The following is a 26,781-nucleotide window of genomic DNA, read 5'->3' on the forward strand; positions in this document are numbered from 1 at the left end:
ATAGCTACTTTAGGGAAATTTCATACTTCAGTGGAAAACTATGCATAAGCTATAGCACAGCCTTCCACATTTTCTGATTCTGATTCTCTTGAAGCTATGTTACAATCTTTTAGATAATGGATAGCAATTGCAGTATAATTCTTGTTTATACATGTTAATTCTGACCAGAGAAGGTTCCACTGTGTTTTGCCTCCATTTGCACATTCACTTCAATATTCCTGATCTATAATATGTGGTTTTTTTCTTTAATTCTCCTTTGAACCTCACCAGTTCCTTGTTAATGATTAAAATCTTTACCACGTTATTTTAATTAATTAATTAGTTAGTTAATTAATTAATTAATTAAAAGCAGGCTCCACATCCAGCATGGAGCCCAACACGAGTCTTGAGCTAATGACCATGAGATCAAGATCTGAGATCAAGAGTCTGACACTTAAAGGACTGAGGCACCCAGTCTGAGCCCCACCATGAGTTTATTTTTATACATGTATGAAAGTCATTATTTCATCCTTCTCTAAAAATGATCTTTTAACAGTTTTTGAAGTCTTTGCCAAGATGTCCAATAGATTCACCTAACAGAGTTTACCTGAGGGAAGTGTACTAGGTGCATGCATTCTTTTTCTTTGACCTCAGAAGTGAATCTAAGGTGGCAATAGAACTTTGCAGATATTCTGTTTTTTTTCTAGTTTTAATTTTCCTCTGTATTAATTTTGCATTGGCTTTTCAGTTTTGTTCCTTTAGGGCTAATAGTCATTGGTGGCAGGGATCTCTTTAATGGACTAATTGTTTATAGAGATCTATTCTCTGTTGGGTAAAACAATGGAAAGTTTGTTTTGCTAGTATTTTTTGCCCATCTCAATCTCAAAGTAATTAAGAATTTTGTGTCCACTTGGAAGAAGAGCTCTTTGATTTCTGGACAGGGGAGTCTTGTGTTTCTGTGATTACTTTTGATGCATGCTGAAAGTTTATTATTTTTTATTGAGATTTAATTGACAAAATTATATTAGTTTCAAATGGGCAATATAGTGACTCAATATTTGTGTATATTGCAAAATGATCACAATAAGTGTAGTTAACATCCTTCACCACACATAGTTCAAAATTAATTTTCTTGTGATAAGAATGCTTAAGATCTACTTTCTTTGCAACATCCGATATACAATACAGTATAATTAACTATGGTCAGTATGCTGTACATTAAATCCCCAGGACTTAATTATTTTATAGCTGCAAGTTTATACCTTTTGACTCTCTTCACCCATTTTGCTCACTCTCACACCACCCATCTGTTCTCTGTATCTGTGAGTTTTATTTTTTAAGTTTCCACATGTAAGTGGGATCTTATGGTATTTGTCTTTCTCTGACTGACTTATTTCACTTAGCTTAACACCCTCTAGATCCATCTATGCTATTGCAAATGGCAAGACTTCCTTCTATTTATGGCTGGATAATATTCTATTGTGTATATACACCACATTTTTTTTATTCATACATCCATGAATGGACACTTATGTTGCTTTTATGTCTTGGCTATTGTGAATAATGCTGCAATAAACATAGGGAATAGATATCTCTTTGAAATAGTGATTTTTGTTTCCTTCAGATATACACTTGAAGTGGACTTCCTGGATCATATAGTAATTATTATTTGTTTGAATAATTTCATCATGTAGTTGCAATTAGTATTAAATGAGATAATATGCACAAAAATTTGTACTCTTAGAGTGTGTATATAAGATAATACTACTCAAACATTTCAAATTAAGGTTAAATTTCAGAAGAGGTAAGAGAAGAGTAAGAAAAGTCAATAAGCTTGATTTTTAGAGTAATGCAGTGAAACACACTTAACCATCTGTCAGAGTATTAGGAATAAAACTTGACTTCCCATATGCATGGGAGAGTGGTGCTCTGGAAAAGAGAAATGCTGGAAGACAGTATGGCTAGGGATGTGTACTGTGATTCATTCCTATCAGACCAGGTGGGAGTTGTGGGGAAACTACTTTTTGAATTCCTGTGATGAATTTTTTAAAAAATTGTTTTTCTGAACCAAAGATCAGTAACAAATGGGAAATTCTATATGGACATAATTTAGCCTTCAGAAGAAGTTTTAGGAAAGAAAGCTGCCTATAAGCATGTCTGAGAAAGAGACAGAGAAAAGGTGGTCAGGTCAGAGCAGAGACTGCATTCAAGAAATGGAAAATCAGGTTCAAATATACAAACTATCCACCAGGAGGACCAACTTGATGGTCCTCTACTGAAGAAGTGATTTAGGGATTTAGGGGAGGTAATGTGTAACACAAACCACCTGCATAATTCAATATGTATATAGTACCTGTGTACAATACACTCTATTAGATATTGTGGGGCATATAAAGATGAAAGAAATATGATCTTTGCCTTCTAGAAACATAAAGTCTACTGTAGAGATGAAATATGAACACAGACATTACTAAATACTATGTGATTGGTGCTATAAAATAATAAAAAGATATGTTTAATGTTACAAAAGGGACATATAGCTTTGGGTGGATAACTAGAAAAAGCAGTGGCATTTGAGATGGAGTTCTAAACATTTCATAGATATAACAAAGTGGGCATTTCTGGCAGCAAGATGACACAAGCAAAATATATTATTTGGGATAATGCTAGTTTTAAGTCAGATAACCCCTGAAGTACTAGTGGTATAAGGAAACAGGAGTATTTCTCAATCACTTTGTTTAGAGAGGACATTCAATAAAAAGCTTTCTTTGCAGTGACTCAGGGACCTAGGCTCTGCTTTTGCATGGTTTTACTCTCCCCTAGGGCCTCAAAACCTATTCTTCAAGTGTATAAGGAACAATCAAGATCACTGAGAACTGAATGGGAGACTTTTGTGGTTCAGACACGGAAGTATCAAAAACTTCTACTAATATTCCATTCATCCTTGTTTTTTGAAAGTTTGATTATAATGTGTCTCAGCATGGGTATCTTTGAGTTCATCTTTGTTGGAGTTTGTTGAACTTCTTGGATATTTATATTCATGTCTCTCATCGGATTTGCAAAGCTTTAAGCCATTATTTCTTCAAATATTCTCTCTGCCCTTTCTCTTTCTCTTCTCCTACTGCGGTTCCCACAATGTATGTTTGCTTGATGGTGTCCCACAGGCCCCTTTGGTTCTGTGTTCCTTAGAGTTGATAATTTCCATGGTTCTATTTTCAAGTTTGCTGATTCCTTCCTCTGCCTGCTCAAATCTGCCTCCAAATCCCTTCAGTGAAATTTTCATTTCGGTTATTATACTTTTCATCTACAGAATTTCTTTTAGGTTACTCTAGGTTTTCTACCTCTTTATTGATATATCTATTTTGTTCATACACTTTTTTTTACTTTCTCCATATTTCTTTTATTTCTTTGAACATCTTTAAGACAATTGTTCATTTTGCTTTTTAATATGTTTTTTCTTTATTTATTTGAGAGAGAGAGAGAGAGTGTGCAAGAGAAAGCATTAATGGGGGAGGAGGGGCAGAGGGAGAGGGAGAAGCCAGGAGTCTGACACAGAGCTCAATTTCAGAACCTGGGTCCATGACCTGAGCTGAAGGCAGACACTTAACTGACTAAGCCACCCAGAAATCCCAAGACAGTTGTTTTGTAGTCTATGTCTAGTGGATCTGCCATCATCAGGTCTTTTTCAGACACAATTTCAGTTGGCCTACTTTTTCCTTTGAGTGAGTCACACTTTTCCTGTTTCTTTGTGATTGTTGTTGAAAACTGGACATTTGAATCTAATGGCTGAAAGTTTAGAATTGAGGCTATAAGCTATCAGTATTTGTCATTCAGAAAAACATTAAATGTAAGCAATAATATCTTCCTACTTCCATATGATACCAAATTAGATTATAAAGTCCCTTAAATAAAGGATCTTTTTCTGACTGGTAAAGTACTCTTTTTTAAAAAATTTTTTATTTATTTATGATAGTCACACACACACACAGAGAGAGAGAGAGAGAGAGAGGGAGAGAGAGAGAGGCAGAGAAATAGGCAGAGGGAGAAGCAGGCTCCATGCACTGGGAGCCCGACGTGGGATTCGATCCCAGGTCTCCAGGATCACGCCCTGGGCCAAAGGCAGGCACTAAACTGCTGCGCCACCCAGGGATCCCATGGTAAAGTACTCTTAAAGAACCTAATCCAGAAAAATTTTAGGAGCTTAAGGTCACATAAGTTAGGATAACCTTTGGCAAGCAAGGTAAGTTTAATAATTTTGATTTAATAAAAACAGCTGTCCTTTAATGATTTATCAGTATGAAGTATAATGCAAGTATGCACTTTTTACTTTGATATGCTCTTCATAAACTTATACAGGTTATACAAATCCAGCAAGCTAATATTATTTCTACTTTATGTTTAAGATCATGAAAAATATATATTTGTGTTTATTCAACTTGGATATTATTCTAAAAAACTTTATTTCAAGTTATTATATTTTATCGTATTGTTGGCTTGATGGCAAATTTACAGCATCTTTATGTAACTTAAAACACTGCTATTTAATGGATATTCATTGGATATTTTGATAATTTCTAAGTAAGATAGAATATTGAAACACTGATGATTAAAAATAGGTTATATGCTTTTGATTCTTATGGGGTTTTTTGCTTATTATTTTTTTATTGTGATAGGCTATATCTTTTGGTCTGTTAATAAATATGTCCATTTCTGCCACTTGGTTATGAAGGGATGTATATGGCTATAGAAAGTTGTCTGCCAGTCTGCACTTTAGCTGGTGTATAACAGTTCACAATTGTATCTTACTTTCTCTCTCTCTTTTTTTAATTATATACTTTGCCTTCCCCACATTTTTTTAATGACATAGAAAAATGAAAAGTACTTTGCCTAAAAGTTTTTATTAGTATAACTTAACTGTATTTAGGAACAATGGTTTCAGGGAATCCCAGTGGTATACATTCTTGTTTTTATAGAAACTGTAGGTGAAACCTGGTAGAAAGAATTTCTTAGTCTCATCTTCCTAGTCTCAGGATAGCAAATAATGGAGGCCTTTAAAAAAAAGTTCAACCAGAGCTTCTTTATGAAAACTTCCAGTAAAGCAAACTTAAGGCCTATCTGGTTGCTATGGCCTATCTGGTTTATCTATATAAATAACTGACTAAGTCTGAAGATATTAGCCTGATTTTGTTATCAAAATCACCTTATTTTGAGATTTATTGAAATGGAGGTAACTGTAGGGAAAAAAAAATCATGCTCCAATAGAAAATAATACATTGTCTATAGTCTACAATTTATAGACTAAACATTGTTTACAGCCTCCCACATAATCAGATTCTGAATCTATGGGAAGTATTTTACAACTGTTAGCTGTAGATAATTGACAACAATGCAGAAATAATTCTTCATATCTGTAGACATGTAAATTCTGTCTAGTAGGGGTTCAGCTCCCTTCCCTTCCCCACTGTAGAAGAGGCTAGTTTTGCCTCTACTTGTACATTCATTTTAATATTCCTGATCTGTAATACATCTCTTTTTAAATTCTTCTTTGAACTGGTTGTAACACCTCACCAGTCTCCTCATTAATGAGTTAAATAAAATCTTTAACATGTGTTCATTTTCATATCTGATTGAGAGTCTGGATTTTATACTTTTTTTGAAAATTATCCCTTAATATTACCCACTTATTTAAAGATAGGCATAGCTAGGAAGATGAGACTAAGAAATTCTTTCTACCAGGTTTCACCTACAGTTTCTATAAAAATATTCTGCAAATAGGTATGTTTCTGTAATTGGGCTATAACATGTATATGAAAGTCTTCTCATAATGCAGATGTGGGGCTTATTCTTTTATCTTTTTTGATTCTTTTCCCAGAGCATTAAAAACATATAGCATAGCACACAGTTTTATGATGGAGTATAAAGAACTGTGTTAGTCTTCTGTGTTTTTAGGTTTTTATTGCCCGTTTACATTTTTTAAATCTAAAAAGTATGCACCTTATGTCCATTATTCCACTTGACCCAGGAGGATTTTGCAAAAGTGGTTAATGAAAGGCTAACCACATGTGCTTTTCTATCAGTGCAGTCTACAAACATCCCATTTCTTCCAAACCCCATTCCCTTCTTGCAAACTTTAACTCTCTTCTTATATAGTAGTATCAAAGGCAGCTGGAGAAGGTGGATGCCAAATGATTTCTGAATCTTTCTTAATTAAGGCCAGGGAAAATTTTCACATCCATGAAGGAGAATATAAAAAAAGTTTAATTTTCTCTCCTCAGCCATCTTCTGCTCCAGTACCTTAGTTTGAAGTCAACACATATACCTACCATCCTATTCTTCACCTCTAGCTCTGTTAAATACACTTTATGAAATTTTCCCTGACCACTTCCCACTTTGATCTGTGCTTTAAACACCTAATCTAATTATTGCCAGAAAACCCACTTGGCAAATTATCATGAACTTCTTATAATTAGGCTAATTTTTAGATTATATTTATATTTTTTATTTTCCCAAATTAATTGTAAGGTCTATGAGGGCAGTAATTGTTTCTTTTTCTTTTTTTTTTATTCCCCAGAGTGCTCCTCCCTTAATGAAAAATCATGACTTTTTAAATTTGATTTAGTATTGAAATTCATCTATCTTTTATTTTTCTACATGAAAGAGCAGAGGTAAACAAAAGATCTAATAGCAGCTGTTTTGGTTGGATAATTGGATATTATCTATACATCTTAATGTCTTATGTAGATTTGATAGTATTATCTCTCTTAGGCTACATAAGACAGATCAAATAGATTTTGGAAAATAGAAGATGGGTATAAATAGAACATTGTATGCAAATAGGTGTTTGATAAATAATAATAGTAAGGATGGGAATTACCATAGTGATTTCACTAGATAATAAGATCCTAAAAAAAAGAATTCTGACTAATTTGTTTTTACATCTCTGACTCTAGGACTCAGCACAGAGTCTACGCCAGTCATCCATGACTGTCTCTCAACTCCAAGTCCACCTTTCTTTGCCTTGCTCTGTGACATTGGAACTGGACCCCTCTAAACATTTCTTCTTTGGCAGCTGGCTTTGTTAGTAGAGGGCACTGGAGAGATGCCGCACTTCTGGTGCACTTGCACCCTCTGGCAAGCATCTTCTGCTCCAGCAGGCTAGTCTCCTGTGGCAAGCCATACTCTCTCCAAAGAAATCTGAAGCCACCTTGGCTGAAGGAGAGGTAACTACTGTGAGTTCTTAGTCTCTTCCTGCTCACTCTCTTGCAACCTAGGGGTAGTAGCTGCTCTCTATATTTGCTACTTCTGAAACTCTCAGGGTCTTACAGTGTTTAGTAGTTAACTTGTTAACTATCTTTCACTAAAATTTTTAATATCAAATTGTGTGCTATGGTCTCCATCTTCTGACTGGACCCTGACTTACAGTGCCTGATACTAAGCACTTAATAAATGTTTGTTGAATGATGAAGGCAGAATGATAATGTTACTTAGATGAGAGCTTATAGTTCTGAGAATTTTGAGGCACCTTACATTTTAAAAAATAGTTTCTATGAACTTTGTAACATTTCTATTTGAAATCCAATCCCTTTTGTGTTTGAAAATTTTAAAAAATTTACAGCTGTAATATATAGGTTTTGCATTAATTATATTTCTTCTATGAAATTATCATATTATAGAATTTTGCCTCCAAAACAATATGAATAGGAATTTTTTGGTCTAGAGGAGTTTGTGTTTTTGCCCAAGAATTTCACCTTCAAAAATAAGAGGTAGGCAGTGGTGGTGAAGAGCATAAGCCTACTCTTAATGGTACTCCACTTATTCCTAAATGAGTATTTATAAAGAGATGGATGCTTACCATTTTCCAGTCCTGGGGTTGGCTGTCTCCAGGTGAATAGACATCAACTTTGCATACTCCATTTTGGCTTTGTAACCAGTCAACCTTATCTGACATCTGGAAGTAGAAAAAAATAAAAGAGAGAAAGAGAAATGGTCATCAAAGGGACAAGTTACATTAAAGTAAGGAGAAATAAGGCAAATGGCTGAGATGTAGAAAACAGGAGCAATGCTTTCAGTAGAGTCCTGTCCCAAGAGCTACTTCAACCTACCTACTGAGAATGAAGATCTCTTCATTCCCAGTTCTCCACTGCAGGAAGATTTCTTAAATATATTTATCTCTAGTACTGAGGCCAATGCCTGTTATATGCTAGAGGTACTTAATACGATTTGTTCATGAATGAACCTATGAAGCCCTGCCCTGCTCTATGTGTCCTTGCTTGACAGCCTTTCCATATCCTGGATTTTCAGTAGACACTCAAAACTCAATATGATCAAAATAGAATTAATTTGTATTTTCCCTGCCTGTTCTTGTCCCACCAACTTAATATTTTTGCTCCACCAACTTATTTTTAAAGTAATATATGCTTCATTTTCATTAATTTCTAGAGCACTAATTTAACTTATATTAGCAGCAAGTCTTAGAAGCTTCTCCTTAAGACCAGTCCCTCTCCAAATAGCCAAGGATCTTGGGGAAATTCTTAGTCTCTATGGATCAGCCAAACTCTGGATGCCAAGAGAAAAGGTATGCCACATGCACTATCCAATGGACCTTTGTGTGAATGCCTTGTTGATGTTGATTGTTCAATCCTCCCAGTACTGTGCTCTACACCCTAATCTCAGTAATGGCACTGCCATCTAGCTAGTCTTCTTCCAAACTAGAAAACTGATAATCATTTTAGTTGTCTTCTCCTACTCCAAGCCTCCCTCTAGCTGCTACCACTTTCTTCTTTTATTTATTGTCTCTTTTCAGTGAAAGAATTGCTTTTACTTGCTTTTTGCTCACCTCAAAATTTAGCATAACATCCCCTATTCCTATAACTTTGACCTTAGTCTTGTTCACTTTCCATAGCATTGCGTCTTATTTGGTAGTCCTTGAAAACATGGTTAATTATTATAATATTTGTCCACTGATAATCTACAAGTATGAGAAGCTTCTCTTTGACCTCTTTTTCCATGTCAGACTTCCATTACCATTACATTGAAGTTCCCTTCTTTCATTATAAACTTTGCTTACATCTATACTACTCAACAAGGTGGAATAAGATGGCCAAATTTTCCCTTATAATGTAAATATCTTTAAAAAGTATATATATGTATGCTTTATATATAATATGTACTTTATATGTAGAAATTATTAATTTCTGTAATGTAATATAATGTAATTAATTATGTAATGTACATCTATATAATGATTTGAACAAAATAAAACATTTATTTAAAATTGTTATGGGGCGCCTGGGTGGCTCAGTCAGTTAAGTGTCTACATGTGGCTCAGGTCATGATCCAAGGGTCCTGGGATTAAGCTACAAATCAGGCTCCCCACTTACCAGGGAGTATGCTTCTCCTTTTCCCTCAGCGCTTTCCCCCACCTCGTGCTCTCTCTCTCTCTCAAATAGATAAATAAAATAGTAAAAAAATAAAATTGCTATAAATTGTTTTAAACTGTTACAGTAAAGTCCAAAAGTTTATCCTAATTTTTTACAGTGAAAATGCATTTTATAAAAAATTACTTGAAGTAAGTTAAGCATTATTAAGGGTTGAATATCTGGTTAATTGGAAATATTTGTGTTAAAAGACTGGGGGGGGGGTTTGACATCCTCCCTCAAAATAAAACCAACACAAATCAAATACAGATTACACAAATTATTTAAGCTTATTTATAAATGGATTTATTATTTTTGTTATGTAGAATATTACAAATAATTACTAAAAAGAAAATAGAAGACCTTTTAAGAGCTACTGGTCCTTTGCTCCCACAAGGATTTGTACCTGTTTTCACACCCAATCACTAACTCAGATTAGGGATACCGTTTCTCTTACTCTTCCTGACATTGTAATACAATAGTTTCCCTGGATACGCAGAGGGTTTTCCTCCCTGATTAGATGGAGAACTGTTTAAAGATACTGAATCTGCGATACTACCTCCCAAAGAATCTTCAATGGTTTTGGGGTGGGGAGACTTAGGCATTGAATTTCATAAAAGCATCCTGGGTGATTCTAATGTACATCTACATAAGAATGAGAATTCCTGGGCCTAGGGATTCTCTCTGAGAACAAGTGCCAGCTCCAGATTTATTTTTATCTATTCTTTTCCTTAAAATTTTTCTAACATTCTTTGCTATCTCATTTTTTTTTAATTTTTTTTAAATTTTTATTTATTTTATGACAGTCACACACACAGAGAGAGAGAGAAGAGAGAGAGAGAGAGGCAGAGACACAGGCAGAGGGAGAAGCAGGCTCCATGCACCGGGAGCCCGATGTGGGACTCGATCCGGAGTCTCCAGATCACGCCCTGGGCCAAAGGCAGGCGCCAAACCGCTGCGCCACCCAGGGATCCCTGCTATCTCATTTTAATGGTTATTTTAAACCATAACAAGGGAGTTCTTAATGTCTATGAAGTCCTTTATTGCTCTCAGCAACTCATATATGCTAATATTCTTATGTTTGAGTTATTACCATGAATAAAGGAATGGATGCTATTATTACTTGGACAGAGAATGAGGAAACTTGGAAACAGTTTGCTCTGAATTGTTGACAGAACAAGTGAAAGCCAGAAGCTTACCTTTCAATCTCCACTGATATTTTATCTTATTGAACTACTTCTAATAGAAAACAACAAAATCAATAGGACCTCCTAACTTATTTAAGCTATATATTGCAATTAAAAATCAAGAAAGATTACATACAAAAGTAAGGAAATTATGTGATGACTTACTCTTACTGAGGACAGGTTCTGAGATATGAGGAAAGCTCTTGATTAATTTGTTGTTGTCTTCACTATTCCTAAATTTACCCACCCCTCCTGCCATGAAATATAAGGGATCTGCAATGGAAAGACACAAATAAAAATGACTAATTTTACATGTGAACCCTATTGTTTTTATTACCAAGTAATACTATTTTTTCACATGTCATGAGCACAAAATGACATTCAAATTTAAAGTCCAGATCTTATTCTGGGTACAGTCTGATGGTTCCAAGGTGATAAAAAAAAGGCTCCATCTTCCAGCCAACACTTTCTGAAATGACTATTGTTATTCTCCACTTCCAAATCAGTGATATATAGGCTTATTTAACAATGAGAAAACTAAAAGTATTTAGCTTACTTTCAAACTTCTTGACTAAGAAGTCAGAAAATAAGTAGCTAGAATGAAGAATAAGTGTCCCGAATTCATGGATCTCAAAGCACTTTGTAAATATTCTTTTGGGGACTTGAGAAAAATATACATCTTCATGTTGTAAAGGGAATTTATAGTTAATGTTAGCTCTAGCTTCCAGATCAAAGATCTTCCTTATACTTCCTCTTCTAAGACATTTAAATAGAAGACACAAGGGCATTGTACTTTCACACTGGCATACCCACACAGCCCACTAGTAATGTCTCTCTAAATCCCACCCTTGCTTGATAGCTCAGGACAAAGCTTACCTACCCCATCTATGAAATATTTTCTAAGTACCTAACTGAATGTGATTACTTCTCCAACATTATCATCATATTTTGCTTCAACATTCCATCTAGTCCTTTAACTGATCACAAATATTTCATCTCTTTAATTAGATGGCTTTCTGAGGTCAGATGCCTTTTCTTACTCATCTTGTTAACCCTCATAGTAACTAGTAGTGTCTTAAAGTTGGTGTTTAATAATTATCTGCTGAAAGAGTGAATACAGGAATACTGCCTATTCTGCCTATTTCTAATTCCAGATAGTGTAAATTTTTCTTTCTTAAGTAGGAGAATCTGAGAACAACCAAAAAATGGTTTGCTCCAGTTTGCTATGGTGGTAAGCCACTCATTCAGTCTTTCCTGAAGCTTAATTCCTATTGGATATAAGTTCACCCTAGAGACATAGCCAAGGTATTAGTATTCATCCAATGATTTATTAAAGACCTTCCCATCCCAATAATACAAATAAGTCAATATTTCAAGAGTGCTCTTGTACTTCTTTCACAAACAGAAAGTACATCTTTTAGTCATGTATATCCAGCAAACATTTCCAATTATGTGTACTAATGTTTCATTCTACTTACTATATCTTCTGCATTTTTATCTGCATCCATGAAACTTATTTCAGACTTTAAACTCCCTAAATTGTCCTGGATAATTGTATTTATATGAGGTACTTAAATATCTTTGATGGTAATGATATTGAGACTTCTAACTCTGTATACATTTCCCCTAATAAAATGAAAAAGAGGGAAGGAAAATCTAGAGTTTAATGGAGCCAATGAACAGATTCATAAATATCTTAAGTCCAAAGTTGGTGAATAATATCCTGGAGTTAGGGTAGAAAATACAAAAGAAAAAGGATGCGTTGTATTATCTTTTAAATTTGATGAGGAAAGAAAGCTAATTCTATACAATGTATAGATAAATGGACCCTAGAAACCATTTATTCTAACATCCTCATTTTACAGACTAGGAAACTAAGGCCCAGGAAGGGAGTGTTAAAAACATTGGATATATTCCTTTACATATTGCAGCTCTGCAAGTTAACATCCCAAAAGCTATGAAATTTTTCTATGGCCAATAGAAGGATCCTGCGGCCCATAGAGGGAATACTCCCTAAAAGTGCGAATGTGGTTGAGACCTCAGCAATAATTGAGGAGTGCAAATGGCGAATGGCAGCCAGAGAGGGCATAACACAGGGATTTGGTTATGGCTGCTGTACTTCAGACCATAGCTCTATCTCAAAACAGTTTTCTCCTATATCCATCATAAGCAAGAGGCTTCTGCTTACTCAAGATTCTTAAAGTCACAGAAAAGCCCAAATTACAGGCAACATAAATGAAGCTTTTGTAGGGTTGATACATATCTGATCAGGTTTCAAAGTTAATTGAACCAAATTTTATTACTGGTTTTAAAAAGAAAGAATATATTCAATTAAATCCATTCTCTTTTTCTCTCTCATTCCCTTCCTCTAAGTGCTTGGCACATTGTAACACTCAGTAAATGTAATTATTGCTGACATCAGTCACAGTCGATTTTGTTTAAATAAAGATTAGAAGTGTGTGCATGTCTTCTCCTCTGGTGATACCGTTCACTGTTAAGCCTCTCTGTCAATCTCCTCCATTTTCACTTTCCTTTAGCGTCTTCCTCTGGTGCCCCATAAATACAGACACTTTCTTCACATGGCTATATATAGTCTGCCTTTTCCAAGGTCTCTGTTGTCTAGCCAAGGCTTCAGAAATAACAGTAGAGGGGATGAAAGTAGATGAGAATCAGGACTCAGTGGTATATCAGTCTAATTTTGTTTTTTGAGCACTGGAGAAAAAGACACAACTTTCGGAATAGCTACACAATGAAGAGAAGTCAGCAGGTAGTTAAGCTTCCAGTCTCATCATCAAGTTGGGAAGTGGGAAATAAGATCCCCTCATAATCCCAAAAGGATGGCCAAGGAGATCTGGTCAAATCTGCAACAAAATGAAAATTTCAGCAGCAAAGATGGTACGTTTAGCTGTAATGCTACTGAGGGAGAGGCTCATTTATTTCCAGAAGATTCTGATATAAAATTAAAATTATGCAAAGAGGGAGGCTGGGTTAAATATTAAAAGTTAACCATCATTTGTCACTGAATTTTCCTAACTACAGCGGCTCAGAAAATGGGCTGTTTTATCAGTCCACTGGAATTTCCTACCTCTGTAGCACTGGAATAGTGAACCACAGAAGGCTCCAGACTAGACTTTAAAAGTCAGTGAAGATGCTGGGATGTTCTTGCTCAGCTCAAGATCTTGTTTCCTCCTCCAGCCTTCCATGTACCTCCCCCTTGTTGGGACTGAAGAGTGACATCAGAATTGCAACTGGTGATATCACTGTCTCCATAGCAACAGTACTGAGGCTATCAGAAACTGAGTTGTCAAAGGAGAAGAGGATAGGTGAAAATACACTCCAATGCTCTGATGCTTAGTTTGGAAGGACTGGGCTTGCTTTCTTCTAATTAATTTTCTCCTTTAAGTATCTAATTTAGACAGGGAATATGGGAGGGGGGGGGTGGTTTGCCAACGAATTGCACTTAAAACAACCGAGTACTGTGTATGAACAAATTCAGATGGGTGCAGAGGGGAAGAATTAAAATTGAGCATCTGGGATCCCTGGGTGGCGCAGCGGTTTGGCGCCTGCCTTTGGCCCAGGGCGCGATCCTGGAGACCCAGGATCGAATCCCACGTCGGGCTCCCGGTGCTTGGAGCCTGCTTCTCCCTCTGCCTGTGTCTCTGCCTCTCTCTCTCTCTCTCTCTCTCTCTCTCTGTGACTATCATAAATAAATAAAAAAATGTTTAAAAAAAATAAAAAAAATAAAATTGAGCATCTACTAAATTTTTTTAATGCAAAGCCCATGGAATCATTTCATTTTGTGGACCCAGCCTTAACTCTGAATTATAAGCATCTCACCTTCTATAAAACAAAAATAAATTTATAGACATTTTGCCCAAACTGACCATCTCTGGGTTATAATTTATCTTCAATGGTCAGATACAGTAGCACTCATCCATTCTCTGCAATGCCTCAGCTTGAGGAAATGTCCTAGAATAAACTGAGAGGTATTTGGTTGGCAATTTCAATCCTTGAGAAGGTCTTTGTTCTTGGCACATTCTCTTTGGAAATATTACTCGACATACACTTGACGGTTAAATACAGGACTAATACATAGTTTCCATGAAACAAAAAGAATCTTGGTCAAGGCCACCAGATACAGATTAAAATTGTTAACAAATTCAAAAGTGACTGGTTTGTTACGGCTTCCTTCAACAAGGCTATTTAACTATCGATGATCTTTTATACTTTTTTACTTTTAAACTTTTTTTTTATTATTTTTATTTATGATAGTCATACAGAGAGAGAGAGAGGCAGAGACACAGGCAGAGGGAGAAGCAGGCTCCATGCACCGGGAGCCTGACGTGGGATTCGATCCCGGGTCTCCAGGATGGCGCCCCGGGCCAAAGGCAGGCGCCAAACCGCCGCGCCACCCAGGGATCCCCACTTTTAAACTTTTTACAGTTTCTTCATCTGTAAAATAAGTAAATTGGGCTTACTCATCTCTTAAGATCCCTTCCAGCTCTAACAGTCTAGGATTTTGATATTTCACTGTTATTTAAGTAGGACTTCACACACATGCACATAGTACTTTGCAGCTGACAAAGCACCTTCACACCCCATTATGTCATCTGATCCCCACAATAATCTTCTGAGGTAACAGGACAGGTACCACTTTCTGTTTGGTAGGTGTAGAAACGTGCCCAGGTCACAAGTATTAACTGGTAGAGCCAGGACTGGGATCTAAGATTCTGAGTTTTAAGACAGCGCTCTTTCAGCAATATGCCACTTTGAAACTAGTATTGAGAACACGAGACAGTTTGACTTGGAGATGTAAAGCAGCAGGCTTGCCATGCTGCACAGGTGTCAGGAGGCCGCTGCTGCTAATGGAGTCTGTCAGTTTATCAGAACCAGTTAGGTGTCTTGTACTCACACTGACCCCAGACTCAAGTATCAGGGAACTTTAAATACTGGGTGAGCACTGAATGAGTCTTCAAGGGTTTCTTTCCTGTTCCAATTCAATTCTGCATGTGAGGCTTCAAGAAATAGTGGAGGTGGGATCGAGTGGGGAACCACAAATCCACAAGCCTAATAATAGGCGACCTCTACTCATTAGGGCACTTTGTCCATCCAGGCAGCTCACAGGACTTTCCTCCTGAAAAACAAAACAAAGCAAAACAAACCCCGAAGCACTGAAAGAACTGCCAAATCGAGAAAGATGCCCCAAACTAGTTTGTTTTCTGATGAACCTGAGGCAGATGTCTCAGGACAAGCTGCTGCCGGTTCCTGTCCTCCACTCAGAAAACTTGAGCGGCCAGAAGAAGGCATTTAAAATTGCAAGCGTTTAGCCTTTCTGCCACCTCCTCGGGCCCCAGAAACCTTAATTCCGCAACAGCGCAGATTCTCGAAGAGGTCCACAGTTAAGAAGATGAAAATCGTGAACTATCGATCTAGACTCAATGCTGAGTTTCCTTCTAGAAAAGTGTGCAGTGGCACACGCACGCGCACACGCACGCACGCGCACACGCACGCACGCGCACGCACACGCGCGCACACACACACGCACACACGCACGCGCACACACACGCGCACGCACGCGCACACACACACGCGCGCACACGCACGCGCACACGCACGCACACGCACGCGCACACACACGCACACACACACGCGCGCGCACACACACGCACACACGCGCACGCACGCGCACACACACGCGCGCACACACGCACGCGCACACGCACACACACGCACGCACACGCACACACACGCGCACGCACACACACACACACACACACACACTCAACGGAACGTTTCAGGAGGTTCTCGTAATTCCTTAAGCCCGCTCATGAGTCACACTCCAGGTCCAGAATCCCCGGAGCCCTGTCAGGTGGTGATAAGGGCTTTCACTTATTAGTGTTACTAGATAACAAACAGGCGGCGGAGTGAAGGCCACCTCGGGCGTCAGAGAAGCTCCCTTGGAGCAGGCACTCGGAGCCTATCAGGTAAAGGGCACAGCAAGGGCTGGGCTCCGAGGACAGAGCGTGCTTGGCCGGTCAGGCGCGCACAGCCCCAGTTCTACCTCTTGCCCTCCTCCCCTTCTCGGCGTCCCACCTCGCTTCCCGCTGGCCCTGGGCCTCGCTCTCTTTCCCCAGCTCTCCTCTTCACAGCCGCCCCAATCTCTGACCCGCCCTTCGCTTCCCGCTTAGCGCCTGCGCAGACACGCGCGGAAGACCGCTTTTGGCCCGGCTCGGTCGCCGTACTGGGTTGGGGCGCCGGCCGCGGGGGGTTGTGGGAGAAGATGGCGGCCGCCGCTCGCCCCCGGCTTCTCCGGGCCCTGCCAATGTCACGTAAGTGTCACCGGGAACATGGGCCTCCGGTTGTCTTTCCGAGACGGGGATCAGAAGTGCTGGGAGTTGCGCCGTGCCGCAGCGGTCACTCCAACTCCCCAGGCACCTTGGCCTTTCTAGGTCTGGGGCTGCCTGTAGTTTTCAGCTTTCCTTTTCCCCTCCCCGGCTCAGGGGTCTGTGCTGAGCGAACGTGAGCAACGGGAAGGGAAATGGAGGAAGTAGGGGGACATCCACTAAAGGATAGGGCTGTAAGGGCTTGAGGTGACGAGGAACGTGCGCGTGGCCGGCCGCGGGGCGTTCGGGAGGTGGCGGGGACGAACCCGAAAAGGATGGGAAAAAAAGGATAGTGAAAGTCTTTAACGGGTTCCCTGCATGCCCTGCCCTTGTGCAGACCTCAATTCCAGGTGCTTCGCGTTACAGTGGGAACGATAATAATACCACAGCGTCAGGGAGCTTCTGAAGCGGGTTAAGTAAAGTAGCATTCGTAAAAGCAGTTTTTAAGTCAAAAGCATTCTTGCATATGTCCAGTGTGTTAGCTGGAGGCCCCGGGGGTTGGGGGAGCGAGGGAGGAGTAGGGGACACTTTAGGGTTTAGCCCACCCTGGGGACCACTTTTGAAATGAAAAACATTTTCAGTAATAACAGCAATAGCTTCGGGACATCTTGGCGTTGTTCATTTTTCCTTCCCTTCTGACGGGATCTGCTGTCATGGCCCTCACTTTGAGAATATACATTTGCTCCTACACTCGGAAGGCGAGGCAAGGGAAGCCAGGAAATGGGGAATGCAGTTACACTTCATTATCATTCTTCCCGCTCCGCCCTTTCACTGGTTGGCCCCAATTAGCCTCTAGAAGTTGTGTTTTTCCATGGTGCATTCAAGTCATTATCAAATCCCACTTGCTCTCAGCATGAGCTGCATGTCGGAATCATTTTTAGTGCTTTGGAAAAGATGGAAGTGGAGACTCATCGCAGAGCTTTGGATCAGAATCTTTGAGATTGACTCCTTGCACTTTAGGTTTTAAAGAATTCCACAAGTCATTCTGATGTTTAGGCAGAGGAGCAAGTCGGGAGTGTTTGGGGGATGCTTTCCTATTTTCCATCTTGGGTAGAGCTCCTGCCTACCTCTGGAAAGGTGATTGGTTCACATCATTTATAGTGGATGGTTATGTAGCCATGACTTCTTTGCAAAGACATTTGTTGGTTCTTGTGAAGGTATTACATTGCTGTGACATGATGTAGATCATGAATGAAAATAACTGCCATTTGCTATTGGCTATCTGCTAACTATAGTCCTAAGTATTTTCATAAATATTTTTGCTTTAATTTACTTTTTTTTAAAAAACTGAACCTGTAGTTTGTGCTCTTAACTGCTATGCTTTATTGCCTCTGGGTAAAGTAAGCTTTTGCATAAACTCTGGAGAGCAAGTCTAGTGGTAACATAATCAAAACACTATAAAACAGAACTGCATAAAACAGTTATATATGACGAAATGTGGACAGACTACTAAATACCATAGGAAATCAGAAAAGGGAAAGATTAGTATCATTTGAAGTAGTGAGGGAAGATTGGAAGACCAGCGGAGAACTGCAGTGCTTCCACTGATTTTTTTTTTTTTTTTTAAGAGTTGTTATGATTTGGAAATTCGGAGAAGCTAGGCATTTTCCTGACATGGGCAAGGACAAGGTGATGAGAATGGAATCACAAAGTACGTAGGAGGCAGTGAAATGATGACCGGTAGATATGGAATAATAGTAAGAAAGACAGTTGAATGTGTTAGATGGGATCAAATAGTGGAGGACTTTGCAAGTCAAGCAGTTTAGTCCAGTGGTCCCCAAAGTGGGTTTTGTAAGAGGAATCAGTGGATACAAAAATATGATATAATTTTGAAATGAAAAACATTTTCAGTAATAATAACAATAGCTAACATTTATGTAGTTCAAACTATATACCAGATACTATTCTAAGTGCTTTTTTTCCTTCTACTGGATCATTTCCATTAGTGTATAAGTATGTTATAATAAGGGGCACCTGGGTGTCTCAGTGGTTGAGCATCTGCCTTCAGCTCAGGTCATGATCCTGGGGTCCTGGGATCGAGTCCCACATCAGGGTCCCTGCAGGGAGCCTGCTTCTCCCTCTGTCTATGTCTCTGCCTTTCTCTCTGTGTCTCTCATGAATAAATAAATAAAACCTTTAAAAAAAAGTTATAATAGCTCATATTAAATAAAAAATCCTGGGACGCCTGGGTGGGTCAGTGGTTGAGCGTCTGCCTTTCGCTCAGGGCGTGATCCTGGAGTCCTGGGATCGAGTGCCGCATTGGGCTCCCTGCGTGGAGCCTGCTTCTCCTCCCTCTGCCTGTGTCTCTGCCTTTCTCTGTGTCTCTCGTGAATAAATAAATAAAATCTTTAAAATAAATAAATAAATAAATCCTGTTCTCATGTTCTTCTAGTCCCTCCCCCGCCCCTTTTACATTATGTCTCTCTGGAAGAATCATCGATACTCTTTATCCCACTTCCTTGCCTTACATTCTCTCTTGCCTGCTCGGGTTAGGCTGTCATTCCTACTGCAATAAAATAGCTCTTATTAAAGGCATTCAAAACCAATATCTTCTAGGTCTCTGATCCTCTATCCCCAACCTATTTTACTTTTCAGCAGCCTTTGATAGAGCTAACTATTACCTCTGTCAGTCCCTTTCTTCATTTGTCTTCTGGATACCATTTCCTTTTGTTTTCCCCTTACCTTACTGGGCTGCTTTTCAATTTCCTTTGCTGGCTTTTCAGGCAAGTCACTTAAAATCTTTGAGCCTGAGTTTCCTCATCTGTAAAGTGACAGTGAGAATAGTATTAAATAAGATAATACCTACTGAGCACATAGAACAATGGCCAGCATCTGCTAACAGCTTTGCAAATTTAGCTGTTATTGTGATAAGTTTGTTATGTGTTCAGTCTGCAATAAGTGTTTTTCATCTTTGTGGTTTCAGTCACTGTTCAGTAAGCTAGGCTTTTTCTCTGATTTCATGCTTTTGGATAGGGAAAAACTCATGGTTTCTGGGCAGAGTGCCACTGGAGAATCATGTGCAGAAAACAGACACAGACTTAGTTACTTACCATCCTTCCTTCCTTCTTTCTTTTTTTCAAACACAGATTTCCTAAAGCCATTCCTATTTGTTTCTTTTAGTTTTCCCCAAGTTTACAAAGCACCAATGCTATTGACAAACAGTTTGTTGAATGGAGCAGAAATTTATCAGCAGTTTAAACTGTTTAGTTGTTTTTTTTACTTACTCCCTGAAAGTTAGGTAGCTTGCTCAAAAACTCTACCCTCTTTCAAGAGACTTGAAAATTGGGAGTGTGATTCCGAAGGAGTTTTACATCTCTGCCGAATGAAGAAGGGTTGATGGAACTGAGGATGTGAAATCTGAAGAAGACTTAGTAGAGATACCATCACTGCACTTAAATGCAGGAGAGGGGTTAGATTTGTTCTTGGTCATTCCAGAGGAACATAGGGATCAAAGCTGCTGGGAAACAATCATTGATCTCTCATGTGGTGGAACCTTCTGTTAGAGTGGCTCCAATGAGAATGGTCTGCAGTAGTGGAAGTAGTGTTTCCCAACCTTGCAGATGTCCACACTAAGGCCACGTGGTCTCCTTGCATATATAGTGTGGAGAAGGTTTAAACACTGATGCAGAAACTTAGAGGGTTCCTTCTAATCCAAGAACCCAAGCCTATGAAAAAGAAATAGAGGTTTGAGAAACACTCATTTTGTCATTAGTTTTGATGATTTTCAATAGCTTTATGTTGTCTGAACTATACTCTTAAAAAAAAAAATGTTCTCTACTAACAGTCCTCTGCTTTGAGCATGTATATCAACTTTATTTTTTCATTCATTATCAGGTTTCAGAGTCTGTTCCAGGTAAATCCTCTGTTCCCTGCATTGGGCTTTTTCATTCCCACATCTGCATTGTTACAAGTGTTATGTGCTTCACACAGAAATCTATTCTTTCTGATATTCCTCTCTATTTCTCAAACTAATTTATTGCTCAATAGCAAAAATCCTCCAAATAACCCAATTTAAAAATGGGCAGAGAGGGTATGTGGAAGGCCAACAGGTACATGAAAAGGTGCTCAACATCCTTTGTCATCAGAGAAATGCAAATTAAAACCACAGTGAGGTATCAGCTCATACTTTAGAATTGCCATGATCAAAAAGACAAGAGAACATATGTTAGCGAGGATGTGGAGGAAAGGGAATGGCCACTATGGCCAGCATGAAGCTTCTTCAAAAAATTAAAAATACAGCTACTATATGATCCAGCAATTCCACTTCTGCTAATATGTTAAAGGAAATGAAAATACTCAAAAAGGTATCTGCACTCCATGTTTATTGCAGCATTATTTATAATATCCGAGACATGAAAACAACCTAAGTATTCATTGTGGGACGAACAGATAAAGAAGTTGTGGTATTTATATGTGATGAAATATTATTCGGCCATAAAAAACAAGGAAATCCTACCATTTGTGTCACTGTGGATTGACACTGAAGGCACTCTGCTAAGTGAAATAAGTTAGAGAAAGACAAATACTGTATGATCTCCTTTATATATAGGATTAAAAAAAAAACCCCAAACTCATAGAAAAAGAGCTCAGACTTGTGGTTCCCAGAAGCAGAGGGTTGCAGGAGGGGGGACTGGAGGAAAGTGGTCAAAAGGTACAAACCTACAGTTATAAAGAACTGCTCGTGATATAATGCACAATATGGTGACTTAGCTCATGTTGCTGTAGGATACATAGGAGCAGTAAGGTAGTTAATGCTGAGTTCTCATCACAAGGAAGAGGTTGTTTTTTTCTTCTTTCCTTTTGTAGCTCTATGAGATGATGAACATAAGCTGAATCTTTTGTAATCATTTCATAATATGTAGAAATCAGACCACCATGCTGTATACCTTAAACTTACACAGTGATATATGTCAGAAATTTCTCAGTCAAACTGGAAGAAAAGCCCCCCCCAAAACACACTTTACCCAGGAATTATTCCTCATAATTATCTATTTTATTGCTCCCTTTCTTTGCATTCTCTCAGTTCCTTTTACTATGGAGGTTTATACTCTCTTAGTTTTTTTAAGTGTGATTTATCTTCCAAGGTGTATTGTATCCTATAGGGCAGGGAGAGGGAGTTTACAGTTGACTCTTGAACAATGCAGTAGTTAGGGGCACTGACCCCTCCCTCTCCCATCCCTGCAGTCAAAAATTTGTTCCCCTAAAACTAGCTTACTGTTAACCAGAAGCCTTACTGGTAACATAAAGTTGATTAACATATTCTGTACGTTTTACTTATATACTATATACTGTGTTCTTACAATAAAGTGAGAGAAAAAATGTTATTAGAGAAAATCATAACAAAGAGAACATAGAGTACTCTGCTGTATTTATCGAAAAAAATCCACATATAAATGGACCCACACGGTTCAAACCCCTGTTGTTCAAGGATCAACTGTACTTTCTAATTTTTATGTATTTCCTATGACATAGATTCCTTTTTGCAGTAGTTTGTATTTATTATTGAGGTTGGCAATTAATTAAACCACAACTTTTAATTTAAAAGTTCTTTTTAAACTTAAGTATATGAAAGTACTGATAGCAAAATAATGTTACCAGTTTCTGGGAAAAGAGGTTATTCATACTCTTATGTTAACATTTGCCATTTTTGTACACTCTGGGTTTTGTTTAAGGTTCTTCTATTACTGCAAGAGCCACAGCTATGTTTCATGGCCCACTCCGGCGCCAGCTTCATCATGCACTCATACCTCATGGGAAAGGTGGGCGCTCCTCAGTCAGTGGCGTTGTGGCCACTGTGTTTGGAGCAACAGGATTCCTGGGCCGCTATGTTGTCAACCACCTTGGTAAGTAAAATTCCTTGAGTTCCCTGTGCTCCAGTGCCATTTATTAGGGTTGCCTAATGAGAAGCCAGGAGCCATGTTTCTTTTCAATTTAACAGTGTTGCACACATTACTTCTACCTTGGATTTATGTAATTTTGATCTGCTGTACATTGGGAAGTATTATCATGTTTCCTGTATAGGATGTTGAGACAGGAATAGGGGTCTCCGAAAAGTTATAGCATCTCTAGCACAGCAAAATATGCTGTATCCATTCACTTATACTAGAAGTTAAATATTTACCAAATCACTGTCATATGAAGTATCCATATTATGTTAATGTTGATCCTTGCTTCAATCCATTCTTTCTTAGGACGTATGGGATCACAGGTGATCATACCCTATCGGTGTGACCCATATGACACCATGCACCTTCGTCCCATGGGTGACCTGGGTCAGATTATCTTTCTGGTAAGAGCCTGTATGACTGATTATTGGAGTTGACAGATACAAATTACAGAGGTCATTTTTAGGAGAGAGAGAGAGCAGCAGTTTCGTTCCAGAGTGAACCGAGGGCATCCTTTATTCACCATTCTTGTAAACTCTTGCCCAGCAGTTGACTAACGTTTTCTGTAAAGGGCCAGATAGTAAATATTTTAGCTTTTGTAGGTTGTAGGATCTTTTCATGATTGTTCAGTTCTGCGCTTCTAGCCTGGAAGCAGCCATAGATAATGTATAAATGAAAGGAAGTGGCTGTGTTCTGATAAAACTTTATTTACCACATTACTGGTTAATCTTAATTAACATGTGCTGTAATTATACACACCAGATTTCAAAGACTTAGTACAAAGAAAATGATATATATATCATTAATAATTTCTTAAACCTATTACATATTGAAATAATATTTGGATATACTAGGTTAAAGTATATTATTCAAATGGATTTCACCTGTTTCTTTTTACTCTTTTAGAAGTGACTGGTGGAAAATTTAGATGGCTTATCTGCCTCATGTTATATTTCCTTTGGACAGTGCTTCTGTAGATGGTGGAGATCACAAATAGGGTGTTCTATAACTTAGTTTCCTTGGCACAGAATGAACTTAGAACAGTGCTCGCTGTGCTTCCCTATTGTTTAGACCAAGAGTTGCCAATGAGGCAAGGAGGGTGGGGGCTGGGAACAGGGTAAGGAGGTGATTAAAAATGTGTTGGCCTTTTCGGTTGCCATTATGACTGAAGTTTATACTGGTTTCTTAGCTAGGGACCAGGGATGCTAAATATCATATAGCACCCAGGGCAGTCCCTTTCCACAAAGAGTTACACTGTCCCCAGTGCCTGTGGTTATCCTGTTCAGAAACACTCTGGGCATTCATGCTCAGTCCTCCTGTTCTTCTGGCTAAATTGTCCTGCTTTTATCATTTTATATGGAGTTGAGCTCTTCCATGTACACACTTCGCCTTTTAAAAAATATTTGGTAAACATCCTTAAGATCTCTGATCTATTCCTGCAGATTATTTGTGATCTCTCTTAAATTCTTACTTATTTTTGGGACGCCTGGGTGACTCAGTAGTTGATGGTCTGCCTTTGGATCAGGGCGTGGTCCCAGGGTCCTGGGATCGAGTCCCACATCAGGCTCCCTGCGAGGAGCCTGCTTCTCCCTCTGCTTCTCTCTGTGTCTCTCATGAATAAATAAATAAATAAATAAATCTTTTTAAAATATGAATTTTTATGTATTTTTAATAGCATTTTCATTTATTCCTTACTGAATGTTCACAAGCTAGGTATATTATGTTGGAAATTTCTTGTTGCTAAAGTGTTTTTCTTTCCTGAAATCTTACTCTCAAATATGTTCTTGGTCTTACAGTTACAGGAGCTTATTTTCTTTCTAGTTTCTTTATGACTTGGGATTATTGGTTACATTGTCAATCAGAATTAAAGTTTTTCACAAATAATAGGTGAAAACTTTGGCTGGTAGATGCAGTCATTGGAATTGAGCTATATGATATATATTCCATTCTTCCCATAGGTATTTATTGAGTGCCTGACATTGACCTAAATTATGAACATGTCTTGATGAATAAGACTGCAGGGAGTTCTCAGTGTTAACAGAGAACATGGGACTAAGCATATTTTTTTTTTTTTTGAATGAGAGAGAGAATGAGTGAGCATGAGAGTAGCAGAGATGGAGGGGAGGGGCAGAGGGGAGAGAGAGAGAGAGAATCTTCAGCAGGTTCCGTGCCCAGCATGGAGCCTGACATGGGGCTCAATTCCACAACCCTGAGATCATGACCTGAAACAGAATCAAGAGTCGACATTTAACCAATGAACCACCCAGGTGCCCCAAACATAGAACTTTGAATATAATAATGTTTACAAAAGTGGAAGTACAAGAAAGGTAAAATGGGAAGACTTCACTCTATTGTTTATTTTTGAGAAGGATGGACCATACTAGGTGTGGGGTACTGATTTCCCTGCTGTAGTCTCTGTTGGAAATTGTCTGAACAACTACTTGGTTTGCTAACATGACTGTATCCCCTGGGCCTTCTCCCTGGGAATTGGATTTCCTTTTAATTCTTTCTCTCCAGGCCACCCTCTTGGGCCCTTCCTGCAGTTATGTCTCAAGCTCCTTCACTCTGAGTTTTCTTGGATTCTTTTTCTTCCACCCTTGCCATCTTTTCTAAGAAAAGCCTTCTTTAGCTCTTTATGGGAAGAACTCCTTTTTTTGGTTAGATATGTTAACTTACTACTGTGCTACAGATTTTATGTCTGTTTTACTTAATCTTTATAGCAAACCCATGAGGTAGGTTGTATTTTCAAATTTTACATGGAGGTCAGAGAGAGAAGTTTTGCCGAGTTTGTAAAAGGCAAATGGAATTTGCATTCCTGTCTGACTCTGCAGCTGTCACTCTGTACGTCTCTTGTAACCCCCCTCCTTCATCAGTTGTAACTAGTTTGTCCTGCTGCGGGCTTCATCTTTTGATCTTGAGTCTGGTTTCTGTAGCCCCGTCTCTCTTTTCTAAATTGCACTGCCCTCTGCCCCTGCTCACTACCCTTCAGCCTTCCTTTCTCACTTTCCCTTCCCACTCATACGTATACCTTAGCAGTTGACCCTAAGAACTTCTTACTATTTATTCTCTTTCATTGAAATGTTTAAAAAATCCAGTCTTATCTTAACGTAGAAATTGCTGTACTTTGTCTGGGGTTATTTAATCCCCAGTCTCCATTTTGGACAAGAACCATCAACGTGACTCTACAGTTGATTCAGGCCTGAATCGCTACTCAGACATTTAGTTCTACATTGAAATCTGCCATTGGCTCACTCAGCTCTTTTAGGCAGGTCACTCCTCCCTGAGTGTTGTTTTAACATCTTTAGAGTAGAAATGGCTAGATCCAGGATTATAAAGAGAAAAGAGTTAAAAAGAAAAAGTCATGAATGCTCCCAATTTAATGTTAGCCTTGAAGAGATACTCCTGTTTTTCAATCGGTGGCTGGTTACTGCAAAAAGGGAAAGTCAGTTTTCCTCTCAAAGGCTCTTAGGCTCTATTTCAGGAGGGGAGATTTGGTAACTCGAATCCCTTACAAACTTGCAGGGGGCAGGTGGGTGGTCAGAAATGGACGTGCCCCACTAAAAATGGATATTGTCTTTTCTAATTCTATCATTTCATTACCTGAATAAAATAGATATACTGTGACCTATTTGTCTCAAGGAGAGTCAGAGAATCAGCAGGGAATTTGAGACCTCATGACCATTTCTCTTATAATAAATGGAGCCTGCATGAAATGGTACCGTATTGTGACTATAACAGGCCCTGTTTTGAAACTTGCCCTTATGTTTGCATCTGACTGACTTCTGTTCTTCTAGGAATGGGATGGGAGAAACAAAGATTCTATCCAAAGAGCAGTGAAGCACAGCAATGTGGTCATTAATCTTATTGGGCGAGAATGGGAAACCAAGTAAGTCTTTGGCTCTTGTGTTTTCTTTGTATATGCTGTCTTAGG

The 26,781-nt window shown here is 38.6% G+C and overlaps 2 protein-coding genes across 7 annotated transcripts in view; one reads left to right on the forward strand and one right to left on the reverse strand.

Moving 5' to 3' along the window:
- The window catches only part of AKAP3 (A-kinase anchoring protein 3), a 37,810-nt gene extending 21,064 nt beyond the window's left edge, over nt 1-16,746 (reverse strand). For 2 of the 5 annotated variants that reach the window (XM_055315510.1, XM_055315506.1), the window contains exons 1-4: nt 16,676-16,746; nt 15,495-15,716; nt 10,748-10,855; nt 7,832-7,927 (exon numbers count right to left, since the gene is read on the reverse strand). In XM_055315510.1, coding sequence (XP_055171485.1) covers nt 7,832-7,927 — 96 coding nt within the window. In that variant the 5' untranslated portion in view covers nt 10,748-10,855; nt 15,495-15,716; nt 16,676-16,746. Of the gene's footprint in view, nt 1-7,831; nt 7,928-10,747; nt 10,856-15,494; nt 15,717-15,940; nt 16,061-16,675 lie in introns of those variants that run through there. The other 3 variants (XM_055315507.1, XM_055315508.1, XM_055315509.1) reach the window with 3 other exon arrangements.
- NDUFA9 (NADH:ubiquinone oxidoreductase subunit A9) overlaps nt 16,331-26,781 on the forward strand; it is a 33,955-nt gene continuing 23,504 nt past the window's right edge. The window contains exons 1-4 of one of the 2 annotated variants that reach the window (XM_055315511.1): nt 16,331-16,566; nt 22,638-22,808; nt 23,157-23,254; nt 26,645-26,736. In XM_055315511.1, the coding sequence (XP_055171486.1) occupies nt 22,667-22,808; nt 23,157-23,254; nt 26,645-26,736 (332 nt within the window). In that variant the 5' untranslated portion in view covers nt 16,331-16,566; nt 22,638-22,666. Of the gene's footprint in view, nt 16,567-16,794; nt 16,912-22,637; nt 22,809-23,156; nt 23,255-26,644; nt 26,737-26,781 lie in introns of those variants that run through there. The other variant, XM_055315512.1, reaches the window with a different exon arrangement.

The sequence above is a fragment of the Nyctereutes procyonoides genome, unplaced genomic scaffold (assembly GCF_905146905.1).
Source record: "Nyctereutes procyonoides isolate TBG_1078 unplaced genomic scaffold, NYPRO_anot_genome, whole genome shotgun sequence".
In the NCBI taxonomy this organism is placed as follows: Eukaryota; Metazoa; Chordata; class Mammalia; order Carnivora; family Canidae; genus Nyctereutes; species Nyctereutes procyonoides.